This window comes from Anoplopoma fimbria, chromosome 7 (assembly GCF_027596085.1).
Source record: "Anoplopoma fimbria isolate UVic2021 breed Golden Eagle Sablefish chromosome 7, Afim_UVic_2022, whole genome shotgun sequence".
NCBI lineage: Eukaryota > Metazoa > Chordata > Actinopteri > Perciformes > Anoplopomatidae > Anoplopoma > Anoplopoma fimbria.
The window spans coordinates 10677780-10700092 of record NC_072455.1 but is presented as its reverse complement, the minus strand read 5'-3'; the positions used below and the strand labels follow the sequence as shown (position 1 = coordinate 10700092).

The 22313-nt window shown below is 41.5% G+C and overlaps 1 protein-coding gene across 1 annotated transcript in view; it reads left to right on the top strand.

Annotated features, from left to right (window-relative positions):
- Nucleotides 1-22313, top strand: part of focad (focadhesin) — a 45957-nt gene that overhangs the window by 10074 nt on the left and 13570 nt on the right. The window contains 19 exon segments of the mRNA XM_054600983.1: nucleotides 4847-4948; nucleotides 5184-5409; nucleotides 6404-6613; nucleotides 6697-6784; nucleotides 8042-8235; nucleotides 8673-8933; nucleotides 12178-12282; nucleotides 12483-12584; nucleotides 12663-12790; nucleotides 13009-13135; nucleotides 13297-13431; nucleotides 14124-14174; nucleotides 14365-14448; nucleotides 15578-15693; nucleotides 15695-15711; nucleotides 15923-16108; nucleotides 17702-17823; nucleotides 17929-18021; nucleotides 20285-20373. Coding sequence (XP_054456958.1) covers nucleotides 4847-4948; nucleotides 5184-5409; nucleotides 6404-6613; nucleotides 6697-6784; nucleotides 8042-8235; nucleotides 8673-8933; nucleotides 12178-12282; nucleotides 12483-12584; nucleotides 12663-12790; nucleotides 13009-13135; nucleotides 13297-13431; nucleotides 14124-14174; nucleotides 14365-14448; nucleotides 15578-15693; nucleotides 15695-15711; nucleotides 15923-16108; nucleotides 17702-17823; nucleotides 17929-18021; nucleotides 20285-20373 — 2436 coding nt within the window.

The following is a 22313-nucleotide window of genomic DNA, read 5'->3' as shown; positions in this document are numbered from 1 at the left end:
TGGACGTCGTATAGTTTGAAGTTACTAATCAGACGGTGAGGAAGTCTGGACCATGGCTACCCTAGACACCCAGAAATATTGGGTGGTCAGACAGATAGCCGCCGTTCTGGGATTGGGGTATTATTAGTCACACCGTCAACATGTCTGCCGTGAAGGAGGTCTATGAGTGAAAATATCCACATTTCTGATAACTTTGGTTTAGATGATCTGGATGAACTGTTGTCTTTAACCGGTAAACTTCTTTCTAGCATTCTCAATATTTAAAAAAACCTCAGCATTTACTTTGACCAAGATTTGACTCATTGGAAATGAAGGTCAAAAGTTACTTTGAAGCTTTTGTTAGGAGAAAGATCTTGATTTGATGATGCTGATGATACAGTGACTATTTCAAGAAGAGCTAGTCTTCTGTGGTCAGTCAAACTGGTTTAATGTCCTCAGGCAGATATAGTGTAGCACTGTGCTCCTCCTCCTCCTCCTCCTCCTCCTCCTCCTCCTCCCTCCTCCTCCAGTCTTAGACCTGCACCTCTGCCAGGACCCTGGGGCCTCCTTAATCAGTTACAGCGGGCGATGAAAAAACTGTGCCGCTTTGTCTTTTTTTCTTTTCCTTCATGTTTCCCTTCCTCCCTCCTGCTCTCCATGTTTTCTTCTCTCTACCTCTACACCTCCTCCTGTTTTGTACTCGCTCCTCTCGACCTCTCTTTCTCCACATCTTTATTCCTCATCTCTTCCTTCCCATTGTCCTCTTCTGTCTCATTCCGTCTTCATCGCTGCCTCTGCTGTCTGCGTCTGTCTGGCGGCCCACACCTCCCCGGTGGGAAGATGAATGTGTTGGGGGCAGCAGGGTGGCGCCGTTGGCCTGGCATGTCTGGCCCTCCATTGGTCGTCGGGCCTGGCACTGCTGGGTAACTGTAAGCGCTGCAGGATTAATGGAGGATGCACACTGGCGTCCATTGTTGACCGTCTGCTCGTCGCTGCCCCGTGCAATCTGCCACAGAGACTCTGAGCCACTTCGGCCCCCAGCAGGATCAGGGAGGGCCCAGGGCTCTGTCCTCCACACCGCCCCATTTCTCATGTGATGTTGGTCTGAGAGTAGTGTAGTCTGAGCTGGATGTCAGGTAATCAGGCATATGAGTATTATAATTACATTGAGGGCTGATGATGCAAAAGATGGGTAGGTGGCAATCCTAGCTGAGCGGACGGAGAAAAGGTCACACACAGAAAGTCTACTTATCCTATATCAACACAATAGCTTGACTGATATTAGACGTTTGAGGCCCTTATCAATATTCAGAGACAAAATGGTTCATCAGCTGTATTCTTTTTTTTAACACAAAAACAAACATTTTTGAAGAGGATCCCTTAAACTCGGTAATTCAAGAATTCAGGTCACACTGAGCAGCACATTTTAGGATTAATAAACCCACTTATCTGTGCACTCTAGTGGACATTGTTCATAAATGACAGATCAATTCTAATTAGTCATTCAGTTATATCATTTGGGCTCGAGTCACTAGGTGCATGAGCATCACAGCACATTAACAATTTGTGCAAAACAAACCTGAATGGAAAAGATACATTTTGGAAAGTGAAATGTTGCAAAAAAGTTTTCATACTTGTCTGAGATGGAAAAGCATATTACATATATAAACAGAAGATAAAACGAAAGCTGATGGAAACAGATTTTATAGATGTGTAAATATCTGATAATGGTAAATTAAGATCATTTCAGTTCTGCCCAAATTTGACACTAGTATCTCAGTCTGAATCCAAGGACAGAACAAGGTTTAAAGTTATAATGATTATTTTTTTCAGATATCTACTTGCCCAAAGTCAATTAATTTAACGGGCCCCTTAACAAATAGTTTTACCGATAAGCGGTTATCAACAAAGACCAAAGTTAATTGTCATGTTTAATCTTTATTGATGTAAATTAATCTGGAGTTCTGCTCACATCCTCTAACTCCACCCAACTAAACTCTTGTTTCCAGGATAGTTGAAATGCTCACTTGCACTTCAGCACCTGGTTTTGACGCAATTCATGGCGAGGGTCTGTTCGGTACGGCGCATGTGCTACTCTAAACGGAAGGACGGAACAAGAAGGCTCACTCCTTAGCTATATGGTCATCAGCTCCAGAAAAAACAATGGGTTTCATTCTTTATTATGGTAGATTTACTAGCCCAACGTGGCGTTTTACTTGCCCCAAGCATGCAAGAAATCCTTATAGTAGTCTTTTATGTTGTAAATGTAACCATCAAATTATCTTAAATATAGGATCTTGTGTTGTTGTATAGATGGAGGTGTATCGATTGATGTTATGTCACCTGTTTCTGCTTTCTTTATTAAACCTTCAAAGAACTTTATTATTAATCCCTCAATGGGACGTTACAGTTTCTCACTTCATCCCTCTGGCACATGTTAGTTGATGAGTTGCTAGAGTGATAGAGCTGACACATAGTCAGGCGTTGGAAGCGGTTAGGGGTTCAGTGCCTTGCTCGAACGCACATCAGCAGCTGCCAGTCCACGCTCTATAACGTGGTCTTTTACTGGTCACCATCCGTCTCCCACCCGTCCCTACAGACCTGCCGCCCCACTCACAACTACAGCACTGCCTACTCAGTTTGAATATCAAGTGATGTTTTGAGCCTTTCTCACACAGAAAACTGGTAACTTCTAAATAAACCGTTGCTAAGAAAAACTCAAATCATATATCATTATAGCTATAACCACAGTGAACATTGAAATCTGAAAACAGATGCCAATTAATATCAAGCAGATTGAATACCTTTGTAAAACAGAGTTCTGTATTATTTTAGTTAACATTCATTTTAGATTGGTTTCTGATTGTGTTCCTCAATTTAGTTGTCAATAAATAAAAAGTTATTAAAGTATATAAAAGATAAAAGTTTGGTCATGCAATTCTGGCATTGCGGTTTAACAGTTGTGGTCAATAGTGCGTCTGGTATCATTCGAGGAGTTTCAATACTAGTGCCGATATGATACCTGTGTTTGGGTACTGATACCAAACGTGTACTAAATGAAACATCAGCATGGTTTTCCTTAGGACAAAATATATATATTTTTTTAAAGGAACTTAAAACTTATAGTTGTGCTATATTGCTAGGTACGCTACACATACAAGGAATTTGGCTAGATGAGTCATTGGTGAGTAACATTAAACAGTAAAGACTGCAATAATATGTGACATCATTTAAAAATAGAAATATGAAAAACGTTAAAACTAGTATATAATTAGAGTGTCAAAGTGTATATTAATAAAGAAAAGAAAAGATCGTCTCTGCATGTTTGGACTTCTGCCAGATACCAAACTGTTGAGAGACGACAAGTGGTTTTATTTTTTAACTCGAGAGGAAGCTGTGATGTATTATCTCTTGAAGATAGCTTCACGATTAAAGACATTTATGAAGGGTAATGTTTTAGTGAAGTCTGCCTGCTGTGGTGCTTTCAGATGGTAAATGAGGTGAACCCAGACTTCCCCTCAGAGGGCGGTGTAACCGGCAGTCGTCCCCCAGGAAGCGGAGCATTCCAGAGGACGGGTCTTACCTGGCCCATTTGTCTGCCAGCACTCTGATTCACCGCTGAACTTGGAGTTGAACTAAAGGGAGGAAGGTCTCTGCCATGACTTCCTGCCTCTCCCTTTGTGCGGCAGCAGAAAAAGCAGAGAGGGCTGTGAGAGGCTGATGGATGGGAGCCGTGTTGAGGAGACAGACACAGGGAACCCGAGGAGGGGGACAGAGATGGTCAGACAGATTGCAGTATGTAGAGGAGGAGGAGGAGGGGGAATGCAGCCGCTGTGTAGTCCACGGGGGCCTCGCTGAAGTCCGTCACACGCACAGACATGCTCAGGCACTGAACTTCCGTCCTACCCTTAGAGATGTGATGGATGAAAGACCTCGCTTAAGTGCTGATGTGTTGACCTCCGGCCTGTCTGTGGGCTTCACCTTGGATTTGACCCCAGTGTTTTGTCTGGACTTAATGGGTTTGCAAATTCAAGAGTAATGGAGGTTGTGTGTTGTTTACACTCACAGGCAGGACAGGTAGAGGACAGGAGAACTTGGTATCGAGAATTCTGGCTTTTAAACTGCTATTTTACTACAAATAATAAGCAGAAGATATTATATGAATATGAGGTATGGGGCTGATCCAGGCATATTTTAATGGACCTGATCGGAAAAAGTGATTTAATGGACCAAGGTCTGATTCACAAACGATATCGTGCTAATGATATAACAGTGCCCATAATGTTTGCAGCTGAGTGCAGTTTGCCCTTTTTTGCATCTGATTACTGTAACTGAGCAAGAACACAGTAGGCAGAATGATGGAGAGAGAAAAAAAGAGAAGAAATGTCCAGACATCAGGATGCAGAGGCATTCCTCAAACTTCAGGCAAGGATTTTAAACATGACAGAGAGAAACCCTATTGGGAACACTATTTGCTTGGCACCTTAGTGAGGGGTGCATTTCACTCTTTGCAGTTGCTTGGAGAATTGCATGTTTTTTGTCTTATTTGTGTAGGTTTGAGCAGCAGCAAAAGCCGCTCAATCCTTTTGTGAAGGATTGTTTCCGCAGTTCCAACAAATCCAACAGAGTGAGGGGTCTTCTCTCTAGTTGATCAGTTTCAGTGGTCACTTTCTCCAGTTAAACTTTCAATCACATCTGTAATTTAGGTGTATAACCTTAATAGCCGGGAACCCGAACCTTCAGTAATTTAATGTAGAAGCTCGTCAAAATGATGCTCTTTGAATCAAGATTACCTGGGTTCATGTAGCCCGTAACATCTGTGTCAAATCCGTGTCGTGATCATGGCTCTGTTGGTGTTGTTTTGCAGGAGCAGCCCTCACCCATTCATCACTGCGCTGGAGAACCGCGTGGACTGCTGGCCCACTCTGCTGCTGGAGATTGATGACTTCATTGGGCAGGCTGCTGACAGGTTAGCATGGCTGCCACAGAGGCCTTGAACTCTCCAACCAATCAACCCCCTCCCCCGCTGCATGAATTTAAAGCCATCTGTGGCGGGCACCCCATCCTGATAACTCATCTCACCACCGTCAGCTGTTATTACAATGATGACAGATAACAACAAGCACACACCACGGCACACACCGTTTTCTTTTCAAAGCTTAAGTTTGGGTTTCACACCTGGTGTTGACCTTGTGTTTCTGCAGGAGTGAGCCAGCCTACATCACCATGCTGGCCCCCTTCCTGCGGTTCCTGTACTGTGAGCCTCAGAGGCAACCCCAGCATGCCCTGCTGCGGCACAGACTCCTCAGGGTGCTGCTGCCCGTACACTCGGGAGCAGGATCAGTCCTCCAGGACAAGGACCAGGATCAGACCTCCACAGTGTCTGACAGCCTTCTGCACTGCCTCTGTCAGCTGGTTCCACACATGCAGGTGATTCACTGATTTCCGAGTGCTTTAAGGCAAAAATCAGAGTTCATGGTCATAGTTTTTGCATTGGGATGTCTCTGAATTTAAATAGTGACCATGTGACTTTGAAAGGAGAAACAGCAAATGAAAAGTGGAATGCATAAGCAGTTAGACACGCCTTTGATTGAGTCAGTTCATTCAGTGACTTTTGCCTAAAGCATTCTTGGTCTGGTATGACCAGTAGCGTACAGTGGCTAATGTTAGCTAGCTTTAGATCGATATAACTAACATCACTGTGGGTTCTAAACCGTTATGACTTTATCTACTTGTGCTAATGCTACACAGTGTGTTAGCAGGTCACAGACGGATAGTCCCACTTCAAAAATGTAATTAAAATCCAATCTTGTTCTGAAACTGCTTCTTAAATGGTTTTCATCCCTGTAGACTTGGACCCATCAGTCACAGTTAAATGAAAAATAAAGGAGACAGAAAAAAATAAAAATAATGAATAAACTATATCAAAAGTATATTAGGTAATAACAAGTCATTAGTTTAATGGCATCTCTAAGATTTTGCTAATCATAAAAAATCTGTTCTCCCCTATGTAGGAGGTTATGAACATTGATATAGCAGCTAGGGACTATCATCTCTGTAAAGATGGAGTTGAGTTATGTTTATCTGTAAGATTTAAACATTTCCCACTCTGTGGCGTCTCCTAGAGGAAGTATCAAGATAGACACTGGGGCATATAGCAGCAACATTTTAATACAAACAAATCTTATGGCGCCATTATCATAATAACTTGAAAGATGTCATAATCAATTATAAAACAATAATTCCCCCCAAAACAAGATGTGTCAAGTGATAAACTGAATCTCTGCGTCCTGCAGAACCTTCTTTTAAAATCTTTGGACAAAACATATGTCACATGAGTAGCAGTTTGGTTTCACTCAGTTTCAGATTCATTTCTTTTTCAAAGCACTGATGGGAGTTGCTGTTGTCCTCTCTGTGATGATAGGTGGACAGCGTGGAGGCGGTGCTGGAGATGTGTGGGTTCGTGGAAGCTCTGCTTCAGGGTCTCGTCCTGGCCCCCGAGGAGCGCTGGAGGACCGAGAGAGCCGGGCTGCTGCTGCAGCTGCTTTGTGCCTGCCAGCGCTGCCTGGAGTTAAACGGAGACTGCCGACCTCTTCTCAACGTCTTACAGCGGCTGTTGCCTGCCTGTCAACAGGTGACACGGCAATATAACTACCTACTATGGGCAAATTCCTCATCAGTTGCTCATCTAACCTTCACTGATTATTTTTTGTACAGGAGCTGCCATTGGACGAGCTGCTGATGGGCGTGGCCATGCTCCTGTTAGAGGTCCCTGCAGCTCAGCAGACCAGTCTGCTCAGTCTGGGTAAAAACATCCTTAATAAATCTGTTAATAGAGTGGGGCCTCCAGTACTTGATACACAGTCTTAAAGGGATAGTGTGGATGTAAGATGTACTTCTCCAATGTCAGTGTATTACCTACAGTAGATAGTGTACACTACATTTAGAATATTTTCACCGCTTTACTTTGCTGTTACACATCTCTTTCTGACGTGGATCTGAAGCAGTTATCTCCATCTGTGCTCTGTTTAAAGCCACGAGACTCCATTGACAAAAACAACCATTTTTACCTCTCAGAACTCAGAGTTGCTAGTCTACCGCTGCCTCCATCAGTTAGTTAGTTTGTGTTATTGTCTGACTTTGGTGAATCCAAACTTAACATTTAAAACACCAAAGTCACACAATAACACAAACTAACTAACCAGCAGCTAGACCTGCAACTCCTGTGTTCTCCCAGGTAAAATTACTGATGACTGAAACTTGGGGCGTGCCGACCCCCATCTACACAGTCTGTGTATTACCCCCAAGGGTAATACACAGACTGTGTAGATCCCAAGGGTACCTCATACAAACCGCCTTTAAAAAATCCAAAATATATCTTTAACGTCTAAACCTGCTTTTGGCAAATTATTACTAAATATAAACTGGTTGACTGTGAATCGTCACAGACAGCTTCTTTACTACAGTATGACAAAGTAAGAGGACTATGGGTCTGTATGAGATTAAAAAAAAGTGGTAGTTTTATTAGAATAAATATAAAATTAAGTGATATTTCTAGATATTCATTTTATCGCTCTGTAAACAGGTGAGAGCAGACGGGAACTTGTACTGTAACTGTAATTTCTTTCTTTCTGTTCAATTTCATTTAATTAATTCCTCCTAATTTCTTTTAGTAAGTGCACAGCATTTTATCTGAATATACAATCATTTAAACGTTTTTTTTATGTTCTGTTTCAGGACATTGTCTCTATTTCCTTCATAAATAGTGCCAGAATACATGTTTTACAATAAAAAAAAAACATTTAGCATTGCATTTAAATGTATGAACTGTGGATGATACAGAGAGATTTGTTTCTACATTATAATTTATAGTTAAAACTACCATAATCTTTCCTTGAAACTTAATTTCACAAGATGGCATGTTCAAGTCCCCCGCTGTGGCTCTGTTGTTAATTTCATCTATCCTGCTTTACAACCTCATTTTCTTATATGGATTCTTTAACCTTCATAGAGATTTGTTCTCCTCCCTCTCTCTCTTTCCCTCTGTCTCTGGTTGACACAGCTCTGAGTTTAGTACCTGAGCAGGCTGAGCTGTCTCCCTGGTTGAGTCCAGTCCTGGTTCTTCCTGTGCTGCAGCTCCTGTCCTGCTCGGATCTCACCGAGCCGCTGGCTGAGCGGCGGACGCACAGCCTCAACCAGGACATGGCCCACAGGCTGCTCCGCCGCATCAGCAGAGAGGCGGATAGACCCGGACAGGTAACGCTGAGGATGGTTCTTCCAGGCTCTGTAACCCAGATTGAAGTCTATCATTGCCTGATCCGGCGCTGAAAAGCAATCCGTGACACAAAATGAACGACCGCATTGGAAGGAAGTTCCTTTAAACATTTGAGCTAGATTTGGATCAAAAATAGTTATATCCTCCTGGTTTTATATGTTTCATATATGAGCAGTTTTCTTATAATACTTCATCCTGACGTACGTTAGGATTATAATTCAGCTCGAGACAGAAGAACAAACCTTTCTCGCCTCCACACAGCTGAACACTGTTGGTTAAATGACATGTAATTCTTTTACAGCTCCTGTATTCAAATGTCTTCTTCTTTTTCAGTTGTTGATTTGTTAATTTATGAGTTGTATATTAGATTTGATCATGTAACAGATAAACGTTTCATCATCTCCCTCCTTCTACCCAGTCTGGTCCACCATTGGCTCTTCCTCTCAGTTCCTGGTACAGCGAGCTCAGCGTGGCTCTGTTGACGCTGCGTAAAGTGGCAGACGATCCAGCGGCAGCAGCGGACTGGCTGCTGTCGGTCAGCTCGGCCCTGTCGTCCAGCCAGATCCGGATCCGCTCCCTCGCCCTCATCGTGACCCTCCTCATCATCGCGGGTCAGGAAGACGTCTGCCAGCTGGCTCTGAAGGCGAGCCAGGCTGTCGCTGAAGCCGACCCCTGCAAGGTAGACGCTCCACACGGCTCAGTTCAGCTATATTCACATTTCCCCTCAAGGCTAAATGAATGCTAGTCCTGCCTTATTTGTGGTACAATGTGGCCTTCATTTGTGAAGCCAGATTTTTCTAACCGTTTTTTTTTAATTATCACTTCATTTCATGAGAATTTCCCTACAATAATAATAATAAGTTACAAAACATGGGGTTACATCTACCAAAAAAACTCCCCAGTTGATTACCGGCATTAGGACAATTAGTTTTCTGAATATGTATGTTTAAATGTGCAAATTAGGCATTATCTAATATGTTCTAGTTTGCATACATTTCCAGAACAGAAATCTGAATATTGGATAAAGCCAGGTTCAACATTCTTGTTTCATTTTGTTGATGTATTGGAGTCAAAGGTTTTTACAGAAGATATTTTGGATATCTCTTTGTATCACCCCATTAATAAGAAATACTTTCTTAACAGACATAAAAAAAAAAATCAATTTCCCCATGTTTTTAGGAATGCTCTTTAAATCAGGCTATGAATGATAGATATATAAACAAATCCCTCTGTAAAAACCTTCAAAATATAATAAGAATGAAACTGAAAAATTGTGCTATTGAAGGGTACATTTCTGGCTCAAAGTCTGAAAAAATAAGATAGGTATTTTCCAATTCCATACATTTTGAAGACATGAAAGGTCAATAGGGTAAAACATTTCTGTATTGCAAGTTTTCTGAACTTTATAATGTTTCAATATGCAAATGAAGCATTCACTTTTGTTAAATTGTAATTTTGGGGGAATTTAGAAGAAATCTAAAGACGCAAATAGACAAAGACGAATAATGAACACCTTAATGTGTGTTTTGCATTTTTTCTTTCCACTAGTATGAAAGAATGCTTCAACGTTATGGAAGCAAAATAGCCCAACATTACAAGATTAAACATTGCATATAAAAATGATTTCTGCCTGCTACAGTTAATGAAACATGACGTTTATATTAAAAGCTTACTATTTAAGGGATGGAATATGCCCATTGAGCCACTAGAAGACTTTTATTATGAAATATCTGTGCTATCAACTATCCAAAAAGAGCTAAACAGAAGGAACTCAAAATAGTGAGAAAAAAACACATTCCTCTTCAAAGAGGTAAAGAAGAGTGGTGAGTATGACAAGACTCTGTTGTTTCAATGTACATTATGCTGAATTTATCAAGACAACAGGGAGAGGAAATGTTGAGTTTGCATTGACTGGAGAACAGGTGGAAACAAAGGGCTGTATCAAATGAACCTCTGGTCCCCTCTGCATTTGACATAATTAAAGAGACCTATTAGAATCATCACCAACATCCCACATTTAAGCAGCAATTCAGGTGTGAAACTAGGCTTAGTCTTTGCAACCTGATTTTCATAATCGTTTTTTAAAAATGGAAAGCTGTAGCATAAATGTTTGGAAAAGGTTTTTCAGTCGCATGAAGAGAGCAGTTAAAAGTGACAGATCCCCCCCCCCCCCGACCCTCTGGGACTGTAAATGGAGTCACTAGCTCCTGAAGATGATGTGAAATATCACACGGTGTTATAGGCTCCTCATTACTGGGGCTCATTAGAGGCCTCCCAGTACTCCCCCACTGCTCTAATTGCTCCCAGAGTGACACTTGCGCTGGTCGTTTGAATGTGCTGGTGGCACGTTATTGGCATATTAGAATGCATTGGACTTCCCTCCTCGCAGTATCAGTTCACCTTATGTCTGCCTGCTTAGTCTGTCTTTGTTACTAGAGATGAGGGCAACAACCAAATGAATCATTGTGTGGATTGAGGAAAAAAGGATTATTATAAATGACAGTATTATACAGTATTATTTATTCAGATTTTTTGATTGAAGTTTGTGGTTTAGGCTCAATACCAGCTTTTTCAGGGATGAACTTGAAGGAAAAACTCAATTTCCTTCTTCTCTGCCCCCACTCTTCCTCTCAAGCAGGTCAAGTGGTTGCTATGCAACGGCCAAGCAGTAAGTGCTTGATGTTAATAAAAGGCTGTTACACTGCAGAGCTGTTGACGACATAAGTCCAAGGACCGTGACTAGTTCCTATTTTTGACCTCAGCTGTAAAGGGAGTGATGGACTATTAACCCTGCACTGTCCTTCATTCTCTGTCTGACTTGTGTCCTTTGTATGGAAATGAGCTGGGACTTAGAAACCCATGCCCATGCAGAGGACAACTGGTATCTGCAGGGACAGCATATGCTCCTCTCTGCAGCCCCACACATATTCAGTCTCAAATATGATTCTTCTTAATAAGCTTATTGTCATCAATCATTCGCAACATCTCCCGTCTGAGTCTCCCATCTCTAAGAGACTCCTAACAGGTAAGGCCTGCATAGAAAGGAGGGATTCCCTAAAGCACTTACTTATACCTAGTCCTATATTCTTTAGCCTTGGTTATACTTTCTCCACGGACGGTCGCACGGACATCAGCTGATGTGGAATCGTGAAAAGGAAATGCTCGGATCTCTTATACTCCATGGAGATTTCTACTCGCAATGAACCAACATTCTCAAAGCTCCTTACGTTGCCCATTTTATTCACCCGACGGCATCTGCGTAGAAAATGTTGGATGGGCACGGAGAGGTGAAAACCTGCTGCATGAAACCCCCGCGAAGGGACGAGTTTAATGCTGTGACGGCACTTTGGCCGTGCAGACACTAGCAACCCTCTCGGTTGTGGCATAAGTCATGCTTTAGAAATAAAGGTGCTAACTAGAACTATATAGGGTTCTTCAGCTTGTCCCCGTAGTAGAATGCTTTTGGGTTCCTGCTTAAACCTTTGATAAGGTTTCCACCTGGGAACTCTATAAAAGGTTCTTCCTTGAACCCAATAGAAGAGGTATACCCGGAACCACCTATGATAGGTTCTACAAAGAACACTTTTATGGTTTAATGGTTCCACCCAGATCCCTCCCTGGGGGTCCTATTCAATCCTTTTCACCTTTTTAAGGGTGCTAAGAAGAACCCACCAAGGGGGCTTTTATATTCCAAGGCTTTCATCTAAAACCCATCTAGGGTTCCTCCAAAAATGGGTTTCTTAGAATCAAATTGTTCTGGATAGATTCTCAGCCCTTCATGAAGAAACCTTACTTCTGTAAATGTAGGACCAAAAATGTGGCACCCTGATAACTTTTGACCAGTTAGGGCTAATTTCCTTCACTGAAAGACTCTTGCTTCATTTTGATATTTCCTTCATCAAATCTCACGTGTGTGTCTGCAGGTCCCCTCCCTTATTCCTGTTCTGTTGTTCAAACTGGGGAAGACGAAGAATCCGGTCCTGGCTCACGCTGTGCTGAACTGCCTGCCACACCTTGGGACTCACAAGGTACTGAGCACCTCTGCAGTGTTATGTTATGACATGAAATACAAACCACTTCACGTCACACTTTATTTCAAATCATCTTCGAGGATTGTTTTTCTTAAAGCGTGTGTAGAGGACTCATGATGAGGTCTGTGAGAATAAACAGAAAGCTCATTTCAGTTGATCTTAACCATTAACACACGCCATGTGCTTCAACGTTCCAGCTCTGTGTTCCCACGGTGCTGCAGACTATCCACATGCTGGCCGGCGCCCCCAAGCTGAGGGCAGTGGCAATGCGCCTCATGACTGCTCTTTGGAAGAAACAGGTCCGTGATAACGAACGTTCATTGCGTTTCCCGTGGCACATATCTTGTCTTTACAACACAACTGTTCCTCCCTGACAGGATCGAATCTACCCTGAGCTGCAGCGTCTGCTGGGCCAGCAGGACAGCAGGGTGGTGTTGGGGAGGGACACCCAGTGGGAGCAGATCCTGGCCAGAGCCGCCTGCCTCAGGGACATCTGCAGAGAGAGGTCAGGGACGTGGTTTGATGGGAAGTGGTGCTTTATTTGAAGGATCACAATTAGGGTCAGATTGATTTTGTACAAAGGGGTCAGAAAAAGAATTGAGGACGTCTGATGCTATTTCTTTGGTCATTTAAATTATATTCATATTTTATGAGTTAAAACATAGCAGCTCCAGGGGTTTTTACAAGCTTGTCATACATCATTCTCTTGTGTGTGGGTTTCAGGCCTTACCAGCATGGAAGTGACATGTTGGCTGCCATCACGCTCACTCTGAAACAGTGCACCAGACCAGACATGGCAACCCCTGCTGCTCTCGCCCTGCAAGGACTACAGGAACTGTGCCGGGCAGAGGTCACACACAGACAGACACACACACACACACACACACACACACACACACACACACACACACACACACACACACACACACACACACACACACACACACACGTAGCCATGTGTACTGCGTGTACAGTAAACCTAGACACTGACTTCTATGAGGTCTCTTGCAGGTAGTGGACATCATCTCAACATGGAGAAGTCTGGGACCTGAGCTGAGCTGTGACTCGCGTCCACTGATGGTCAAAGTCATAGCGGAACTTCTGGCTCTGGTTCCCAAGCTTACTGTCAAGTCAGATGAATACGAGGTATTAGGTGTACTGCATACAAGCCTCAGTTTGATGGCCTTTTAAAGTTTAGTTATACTGTTTTTAGTCTTCCAATCAGTCTGTTTGCCCATTCCAAGGGTAGTATTAGGGTTAGGGTTACCAAATAAGCCTCTGTTCGTTGCTGGAGTCAATACAAAATGTATTTCTGGTTTCCTTTGATTAAGTCTAAGTGAGCTAGGGTAGCGACTGTGTGACGCTTCTTGAAGCCTTGTGGTCACATTGAGGTTGTCAGGTTTGGTACCATTGTACATGAACAGAGACCAAAACTTGTGCTTAACTTTTAAAGACCCCGCTTAAAATGGAGACCCTACACAAAAGTACTGGGCCAATTGTCTCATATTCCTTGTTCATCAAGAATTATGTAGTTCCTGCACTCAACTCCCACAAACCATTGTTTTGCATTTCTGTTTGTGTACAGATTAAACTAAGAAGATACAACCTGTTCATCAGTGAGCTTCAGAGGTGTTATAAGGTGTCTTTTAGGAATTTGGACGGAGTCAGGCTCAGTGTTTACCTGGTTTCAGTTTTTATGCTAAGCTAGCCTATAAAGCGTAGTTTGCTGTCACTGTTGACTGCTATAACTTAACCAGTGAGCATATCTTGAACAATTTGCAGCTGGAATTTAGAAAATTTGAAAGTAACTGCCTTTTTAAAATGCTATGTTTTTCCAGAAACTAAAGGAGGAAGTGGTCAGCTTTCTCTGGAATTATGCTGTGAGCAAGGTGTGTGTAATGAATATATCCCTTTCAGCTTTACAGAGCCCTGAAACATCAGCTCAAACCTCAGTCAGATGGTCATCTGTTTAAAAACAGTCAATATCTCCTAGAGTCTGCTTAAATTTCAAACATTGAGTCATCTATGTATGTACAAAACTGAGTTAAAAACTGTGTATGCGTGTGTTTGCTGTAACAGGATCCAGAGGTGGCCAGCTGTGGCTACAGGGCTCTGGCAGATTTCCCTGAAGCGGTCCACACAATAAATCTTCTTCCTGAGGCAGTAAGAGTCAACAGTCTCAAGTCTAAAATGTTACATTCCACATTGAATAGTTTCTCTCCACACACACACACAAGTTTCTATTCGCAGATTTTCTTTCCAGGGTTGTTATTCGAATGATTATGTATGGTATGATATGGGAAACTTAAAGGGAAAATCTGCCACCTTTAGTGTGGACATCCAATGAGTGTTGATGGTAAATGTAGTATATTAAAGCAATATATTCCTCAATGCTGCTATATTGACCAGGAAAGCTGAGCTGAGCTGCAAAATCTGTTGTGCTTCCTGCTTTCATTGCCGGCGTTTGATGTGACAATGATGCAGTTGGAGGCGAGGAAAAACCACACAGGCTGTTTTGGCTTGGATTTCTAGTCTCGGCCTCTGGGTAGACACTCAAGAATAGAACTTCCTGGTTCACTTTGCTTCGATTGTAACAGCGTAAATCCCCAAATTTAAGAGCAGAGGGTGTTAAGGAACAAAATTTACGGCTAAAGAAATGCAGTAGAGAGAGGCTGCAGCTGCTTTAGCCGTGCGTTAGGACATGGCCAATTGGCTGGGACCCTCTGGGTGTCCGAGGCTTGCGTACAATGCATTCTGGTACATGTAGGCACTGCTTGCATGGCTCCGCGAACAGCAGAATTCAGCTATCTGGATAAATATAGCAAACACTGAGAAATGTATCGCTTTAATCGTCTACTCCTACCATTGCCCGTTGGTCCACAAATATCCCATAAAGTATTAAATGATATCTACATAACATGGCATTTCATCAAGCACAACCAGCAGCTCAATGTTTTATTTTTGTTTACTTGACACCAACTTATTTATTATCAGTATACAACACCTCAGAATAAACTGTGAATGTAATTAAAATAGAAATGAAATGAATTGTCAAACTAACTTAATATGAAGCAGTTTGTTTATCTGTAGAACCCTCTGTTCTACTTTAATAAACTGTTCGTAGAATAGTTCAGTTATTGAGATTTTATTCCATTTATAAATTATGATTTGATCAGCTATAGATTACTGATCGGTTTTCTTTCCATAGCTCTTCCCTGATAGGTGGGGATAAGTTCAACATCTTTTTTTGATCATCTGTTCACATAGTATTGTTGGTTCTGCTGCTCTGTAGGCTAGACCAGTTACAAAGGCCCCTGAAAAAGAGGATGAACCAGTTCAGGAGGAGGAGGAAGAAGAGAAAGATCTGTCCATCCCAGGTTCATCTTATGTGAAGCTGATGGCTCTCACCCGTGTCTGTTCTACCAGGTACATCACGTTGTGGTCAAACGTCGGGCTTCATAAAGATGCTATGGTGCTTCCAGCTGGGCCCAACAAACAAAAGTGGCAGTGTTTGTGGTGGAAAGCCAGTGAGGGATCATGTTAGAGGAGGACCAACCTCTGCTACTGATCATCATTATTGTGTCTTACCTTCCAGTTCTTCTCCTTACAGACTCTAGTTTTGATTGTTTCTTCTCAGCCTTCGAGCTCTTCCTGACCTCATTGGTGAAGCAGGAGATGAGCCAGATGCCACGGGGGGTGTACTTCTCTGCCCTGAGGGGGAACCTGCGTACAGACCAGGGCAAAACCATGGCCGGGATTCCTTCATTCATGCTGAAAACCTATGAGAAAAACAAGCAGCCTGGGCTGAAGCCTGGACTGGCAGGTGAGCAAATCCATCCCCCACCTGTGCGGAGCTTAAGATGTAACATTTGTTCGTCCAATTCTCGTAATTGTGATATCTCAGGAACACTTCATTACATCTGGTACTACATCCACCTGGACTCAAAAAGATGAACTGATCAGAATTTGGTGGTCAAAGGTCACTGTGACCTCCCAAAACATATTTAGTTAATTATTACATGTTGACACAAATGTCTAATAGGATAAACTGATGACATTTTGGACAAACGTGGATGTGAACTGCGACTCTACTGGTTGGTGGTGATGGTACCCTAAGATTTGGGAAACTCTCAGATGTTTTAGGTTAGGCATGGACCTGCAATGGTTACGATTAGGATTGTCAAGTTAAGCTTTTGCCAGTTGTGGGTTACCATCTAGACACAACCCACCCTCAGTTACTGTGCACCTTACTTATTTAACATAGAAATGATGTGAGGATGATGTAATTGGGTTTCTTTGGCTTTAAGTTTTTTGATATGTTTGCGTTGGTTTAGTTATGGATATGTGTTCCCGGCTGGCTAGCGTGTTAGCAGTTGGCTCGCCAGCTACAGTAGTTTCCCAACTACTGTAGCTGTTGTCATAAGGTCACCAAGCTGTCATAAGGTCACCAAGCTACAAGCGCCATGCTGTTTTTCTGATAAACCCACAGTTCACTACTAACACCAGACTCAGTTAGAGCCTAGCTGGTAGACATAGAGGTGCGTGTAGCAGCTAAAGAGAGACGTGTTGTGGTGGAGTTGGTTGAGACCAAATCAGAGCTAAAAGAGAGTGAATATTGGACTTATATTCATCAGACGGACACAAACACAAATGAATGCTAATGTTGCTCCATAACTTCTGTCTGTGTAAACAGGCAGTTGTTTGCTAACAGCTCAGCCATATCAACTTTATCAGGTAATAATGCGTCGAATGTTGTTTTTACAGCTTGTTGCGTTGTGCCTCTGGCCACAGTTGGCTAATAAATATTCTACTTTAAATGGACAGTATGTAGGATTTGGTGACACCTAGCAGTGAGGTTACAGATTGCAGCCAACTGAATACCCTCAGCTCGCTGGCCTCTCCAAGACTACGTAAACGTAATCCGCCGATTGCTAAACCATGGTAACGCTGTTCGTCTCACTCAGAGGCGGTCCATACCACACTATCAGTACTATAGGAGCAAGACGCTTCACAAGCATGTCAGAGAACTACGTAACAAAAAATGTAAAAGGCCCTATCTGGGGCCAGTGACTGGTTTGTCTGTTCTGGGCTACTGTAGAAACATGGCTGTAGATGCTTAGATTCAGGTGATTATACACTTATGAAAACATAGTTAAGAATAATATATTCTATTTCTGCTAATAGATACCCCGAAATGTTACACACTAGACCTGTATGGTTAAAATGTTCAGGGTTCTTTCTGTACTATTTGGACAAAGCTTCTATAGTTGATTGATTGATTGATTGTGTGTGTGTGTGTGTGTGTGTGTGTGTGTGTGTGTGTGTGTGTGTGTGTGTGTGTGTGTGTGTGTGTGTGTGTGTGTGTGTGTGTGTGTGTGTGTGTGTGTGTGTGTGTGTGTGTGTGTGTGTGTTGTAGCTGGACTGCTGCTGAGTTACGAGCTGCCTGTTCAGACGGACCGCGACGGCAGACAGATCGACCGTTTCCTTGTCAGCCGCAGTCGCAGCTACCAGCAGACCTTGGCAGCCCTCATTCATGAAGTATGTCTGAAACCAGTTCTTCTCTACCTCACAGGCTGCTCTTTGGTTTTTACTATTTCAACCTTACCCAAAAAAAACCTCCTGCTTGTTGTTCTTGATGTGCAGGTGAACATCCAGCCGTCCGAGTGGCACCGTGCTCTCCTCCTGCCTCAGGCCTGGAGAGGTTTCATGAGCCGAGTTTTCCACGCTGTCCTACAGGTTTGTGCTTCTGGCAACTGATTGATCGATGACATGTTGAGTGAAGATTTCAATGCTACGGTGGTTCTAGAGAGGAAACCTTCTCTAGGCATTGTTAAGTAGAGCAAGGAGAAAGGTGATTTCAGTCTCACAGGGTTTCCATCAGTTCAGATGTAATAACAAAGAGAATCATAACACCTGTGTACTGAAATACAAAATCCAACAGAATAAACATGGGTATGTATGGAAGACTTTGGCGTTTTAATTTTATTTAGACCAATTTGTTTTAAAATGTTTAATTTATGTCTGCATCATGTAAACCCAAAGAAAACAGGCATGTAAAAATAAAATAAAAGGAGTCTGAAAATATATTTGTCACCTAGAAAATAGGAGTTTGTGAAAATAATCTTAACACAAGGTCCACTTACTAGCTTTTATTCGCAGCTTTCAATCACACCTCAGGGTGTATATTTGTTCAGTTGACACGTAGATGACTCATTTGTTTTGTCATGACCCATGTATTGAACAGTGGTCCCATGAGAACAGGTGGTCATATGTAGAAGGGACACCATAATGTGAAGCCAGTAAATTGACCATGTTGGAGATTCTTTTGTCAAAGCCCTATTACTAGGCAAACATGGAAATCCTAAGAAGTTTGGTCCTGTCCACTAGTCTTGATGCTTGGCTTCGACAGATTTCACAAAAGGGGACCAGGAAAATCCCATCTTCAAAATGAACCACGAAAAAGATCGTCTCCATTCATTTTTTCTAGCAAATGGGCCATCAGGGACTATTATTGGATAGGACACATACCACATAAATCACAAAGTCCTGAGTACAAATTTATAAGGAAGAAAAATGTGGGCCACATTTGTAAAATGTATTTGAGTTCTGAGTTTAAAGTATAAGTGAAGTCATATTATCCATTGCAGTTTTGCGTAATGACATAATAACATAGGAATAAGTCGACATAAATGGTTAATAAATTAAATTGTAAAACAAGATGAGGTTGAAAAAAATATAAGCAAAAAATACAATAACTTTACATCCACATATCTATCTAGGGTATAACTGCATTAATACCCTCAATATAGGACTCTTGTGTAATCTCAGAGAGTAGGTAATCTGTTCAATTGGTAGATATCTCGGGTTCTTTGGGTCCACTATTTGTACTTGGGTGTCCCTTGCTTTAACCAGTTAATAGTAACAGACATCATTGCTGATGTTAGAGCCTCTTGGCTTTCAGGTTTTACCTCTAATAATGCGATCCGTGGTTCTTGAGGTTGTCAGTGTGGAACTCCTCTCAGAGCTCGATAAACTTCATCCCAGAATGGTCTAAGTTTTGAGAACATGACCAGTATGATTTCCTAAATGTGTTCCAAAGTTTCTCCAACATGTGTCAGCGTGTCTTGTGCCCAGATTTGCGATTATCTGTGGTGTTCCAAAATATCTGGCAGTAATTCTTTCCAAGTATTGACCAAGTGTGGTTCAGAGCATATTGTCTATATCTAACAGAGAAGGTTTGCAATTTCAAATTGAGCCTGTGTTTGTCAGAGGCGAAATTGATCTGGAACACCTAAATAAGTATTGTATGTCTCTCCATATTCTTAAACTGAACATAGTCTACTGCCCCATTTGGAGCGTTTTTTAGAGAACCATCTTTTTCATGCAGCTCAGGTGGAAGATGCTGCCATTATCTTTTTTCAATGTTAAACCATGAGATCTCTTAGGTTTTATTTGTGCTGCTTTAAAGTAATATCTAAGATGTGGGAGTCCTCGACCTCCTGCCATTTTGGAAAGATGCAAAGTCTTCTTGGACTTTCCCTTGCTAAATGAATCTGGAGGGCAATCAGTCCTATTTATTAAATGTGGATTTTAGTATCTCAAGTGGAATGGGTGGAGCAACCTTAGCAGCACATTCATTCGTATCCTCTCTATGTGTCCTAGTCAGAATCAGAATCAGAATTTTTTGCCAAGTACGTTACACACAGAAGGAATTTGGGTAGGTGATTGATTGGTGCGTAACACTAAACAGTAAAACACAGTGCAATAGTATAAGACATACTTTAAAAATAGAAATATGAAAATGTACAATAAAATATGGTAACAAATATACAAATAAGAGTATGTTAAAACGAGACTGTTATATTCTTTAATTATACTGCTGAATATTTGTTATATTGTTATAGTTGTATATTTATAACCGTAAGTCTTTCTTTGAGTTTGACATAGTCATTTATATTTTACCCGCGTGGTAATGGTTTTGTTTTGTGTCTGTCTTCAGGGTCGACGTGCTGATTTAGAGATGCAGCAGAAACAAGGCAAGGAGGAGCCACAGGAGCTCCAGTACAAACAGCACTGTGCCTGGCTGTGGTGAGTAGCACACACACCTGTCATAAACTGCTACCTGTATGTTTACACACACTTATACCGTTTACTTATTAAAGGGGGTTCAGCGGTAGCATGTAGTAAGACCTTTATTATTGTATTACCTATTGATACTTTCTCTAAACTCAATTTCAGGACATTGTATCTCAAAATGAGAAAAATGTGTCTTTAAATGTGAAAAAGGATGCTAAATAAATCACTAAGTACAGTTGTTTTCAATGTACCTAAGATATATAACATTTTAAGACAGAAAGCAGCATTTCTTCAGCCAAGGCTTCCAGAAACACCTCCAGTCTTAAGATGCACTTGCTGCATATTGTGGAGGCTGAGCAGTAGTAGTTATAAACCAGATAACATTTATACTTTATGTTACCGTTTCATACTATAATTTTACTCACTACAGTTAAAGGGAAATTTAACTTTGAGCTTTTTCTTTATTCAGAATTTTTTCCATTGAGCACCAAATCTAAAAATTACATGGAAATGTACAAAAAAAAATCTTCTAATTAATCTTTTTTTATTAAAAACGGTAAAATGCTCATATACTGTTTATACCAAAATATAAGCTTGTTTGTCTTTGTCATTTTCGCCTTTACTTGAAAGGGCACAGTTTAGAAACGGGGGGAGAGAGAGAGGTATGACGTGCTACTTAGGTCCCAAGGCGGGAATCAAACCTGGGACATTGCGATTATATGGTAGCACTGTTATTTCCAGATTATTTGTGTGAAAGATCCTCAGTATACATAATTATAGTATAGTATAGTAAAGTCAAATAAACATAAATTTATACAGAGTTGAAACATATACAATATGCATGTACACTAACTTAAAACTATATCAACTAAGAAGAAAAGTGGAAAGGGAGATACAGCCAACCTGGGGCCCTGACCCCCACTAGGGGTCACCAAAGCTTCACATGGTGGCTTGGGGCCTTTTTGATTTCAAGGGTTTGTAAGTTATCTTCTTTATAAGAATATACAGTTGGCCCATATCTCAGCATTTCATTCATCTCTAGGAAGACAACTAAATGAAAAACTCCCAGGGAAAGGGCACGGTAAAGAACTAAACACAAGCTATATTCACACATTCTCCATAAACTCTATATTCTCTGCTAAAGCCTCATCCTGCGTTAGAAAAGTATTAAAGTAACCAAAAACCTAATAGAACCATGGCCAAGCAAACACTGAGTTTGTCAAAAAAAGAAGCCTATTAGAAATGTGAGATTGTTAAAATATATATATATATAAACACATAAAACAGAGAGAGAATTGTATTAAAAGTTGTACACATTACAGGGAAACTCTTTGCAATATTCTGATGCAATATTCACAGGAATGTATTCAAATCAGGGCTGCACGGTGGTTAGCACTGTCGCCTCACAGAAAGAGGGGCCAGGGTTCAATCCCCGGGCTAGACGGCCTTCTGTGTTTGCATGTTCTCCCCTTGTCAGCGTGGGTTCTCTGCGGGTTCTCCGGCTTCCTCTCACCATCCCCCCGCAACCCTTAACAGGATAAGCGGTATCCAAATCGCTCCTTCTACTTCCTGCAGTTACTGCGTTCACTATTTGGGTAAATTGTACAGTTTCAGTTGTTGTGTTCTATTATTGTTATGCATTCAATATAAAACGTAGGTCTGTGTTACTATCATACAAATATAGATATAGAAATATACTGGAAATTATGAATGGAAAATAATAAAGGGAAAAAGCTGATTTATTGTTAAAGGTTTATTAGTTTACCTTTTTGTGGAGGGTTGATCATCACAGTCTGCATGCAGCTTCAGACACATTTTCAACCTAAAAATATGGTAATTTCACTTAAAAGAGACACACACACAAAGTAAAGAGCAAACACCTGCTGTAGCAACCAGGTGACTGATGAAAGGAGAAAGTGTGTGTCAGTTTGTCTTTGAAGACACAGCGTTGT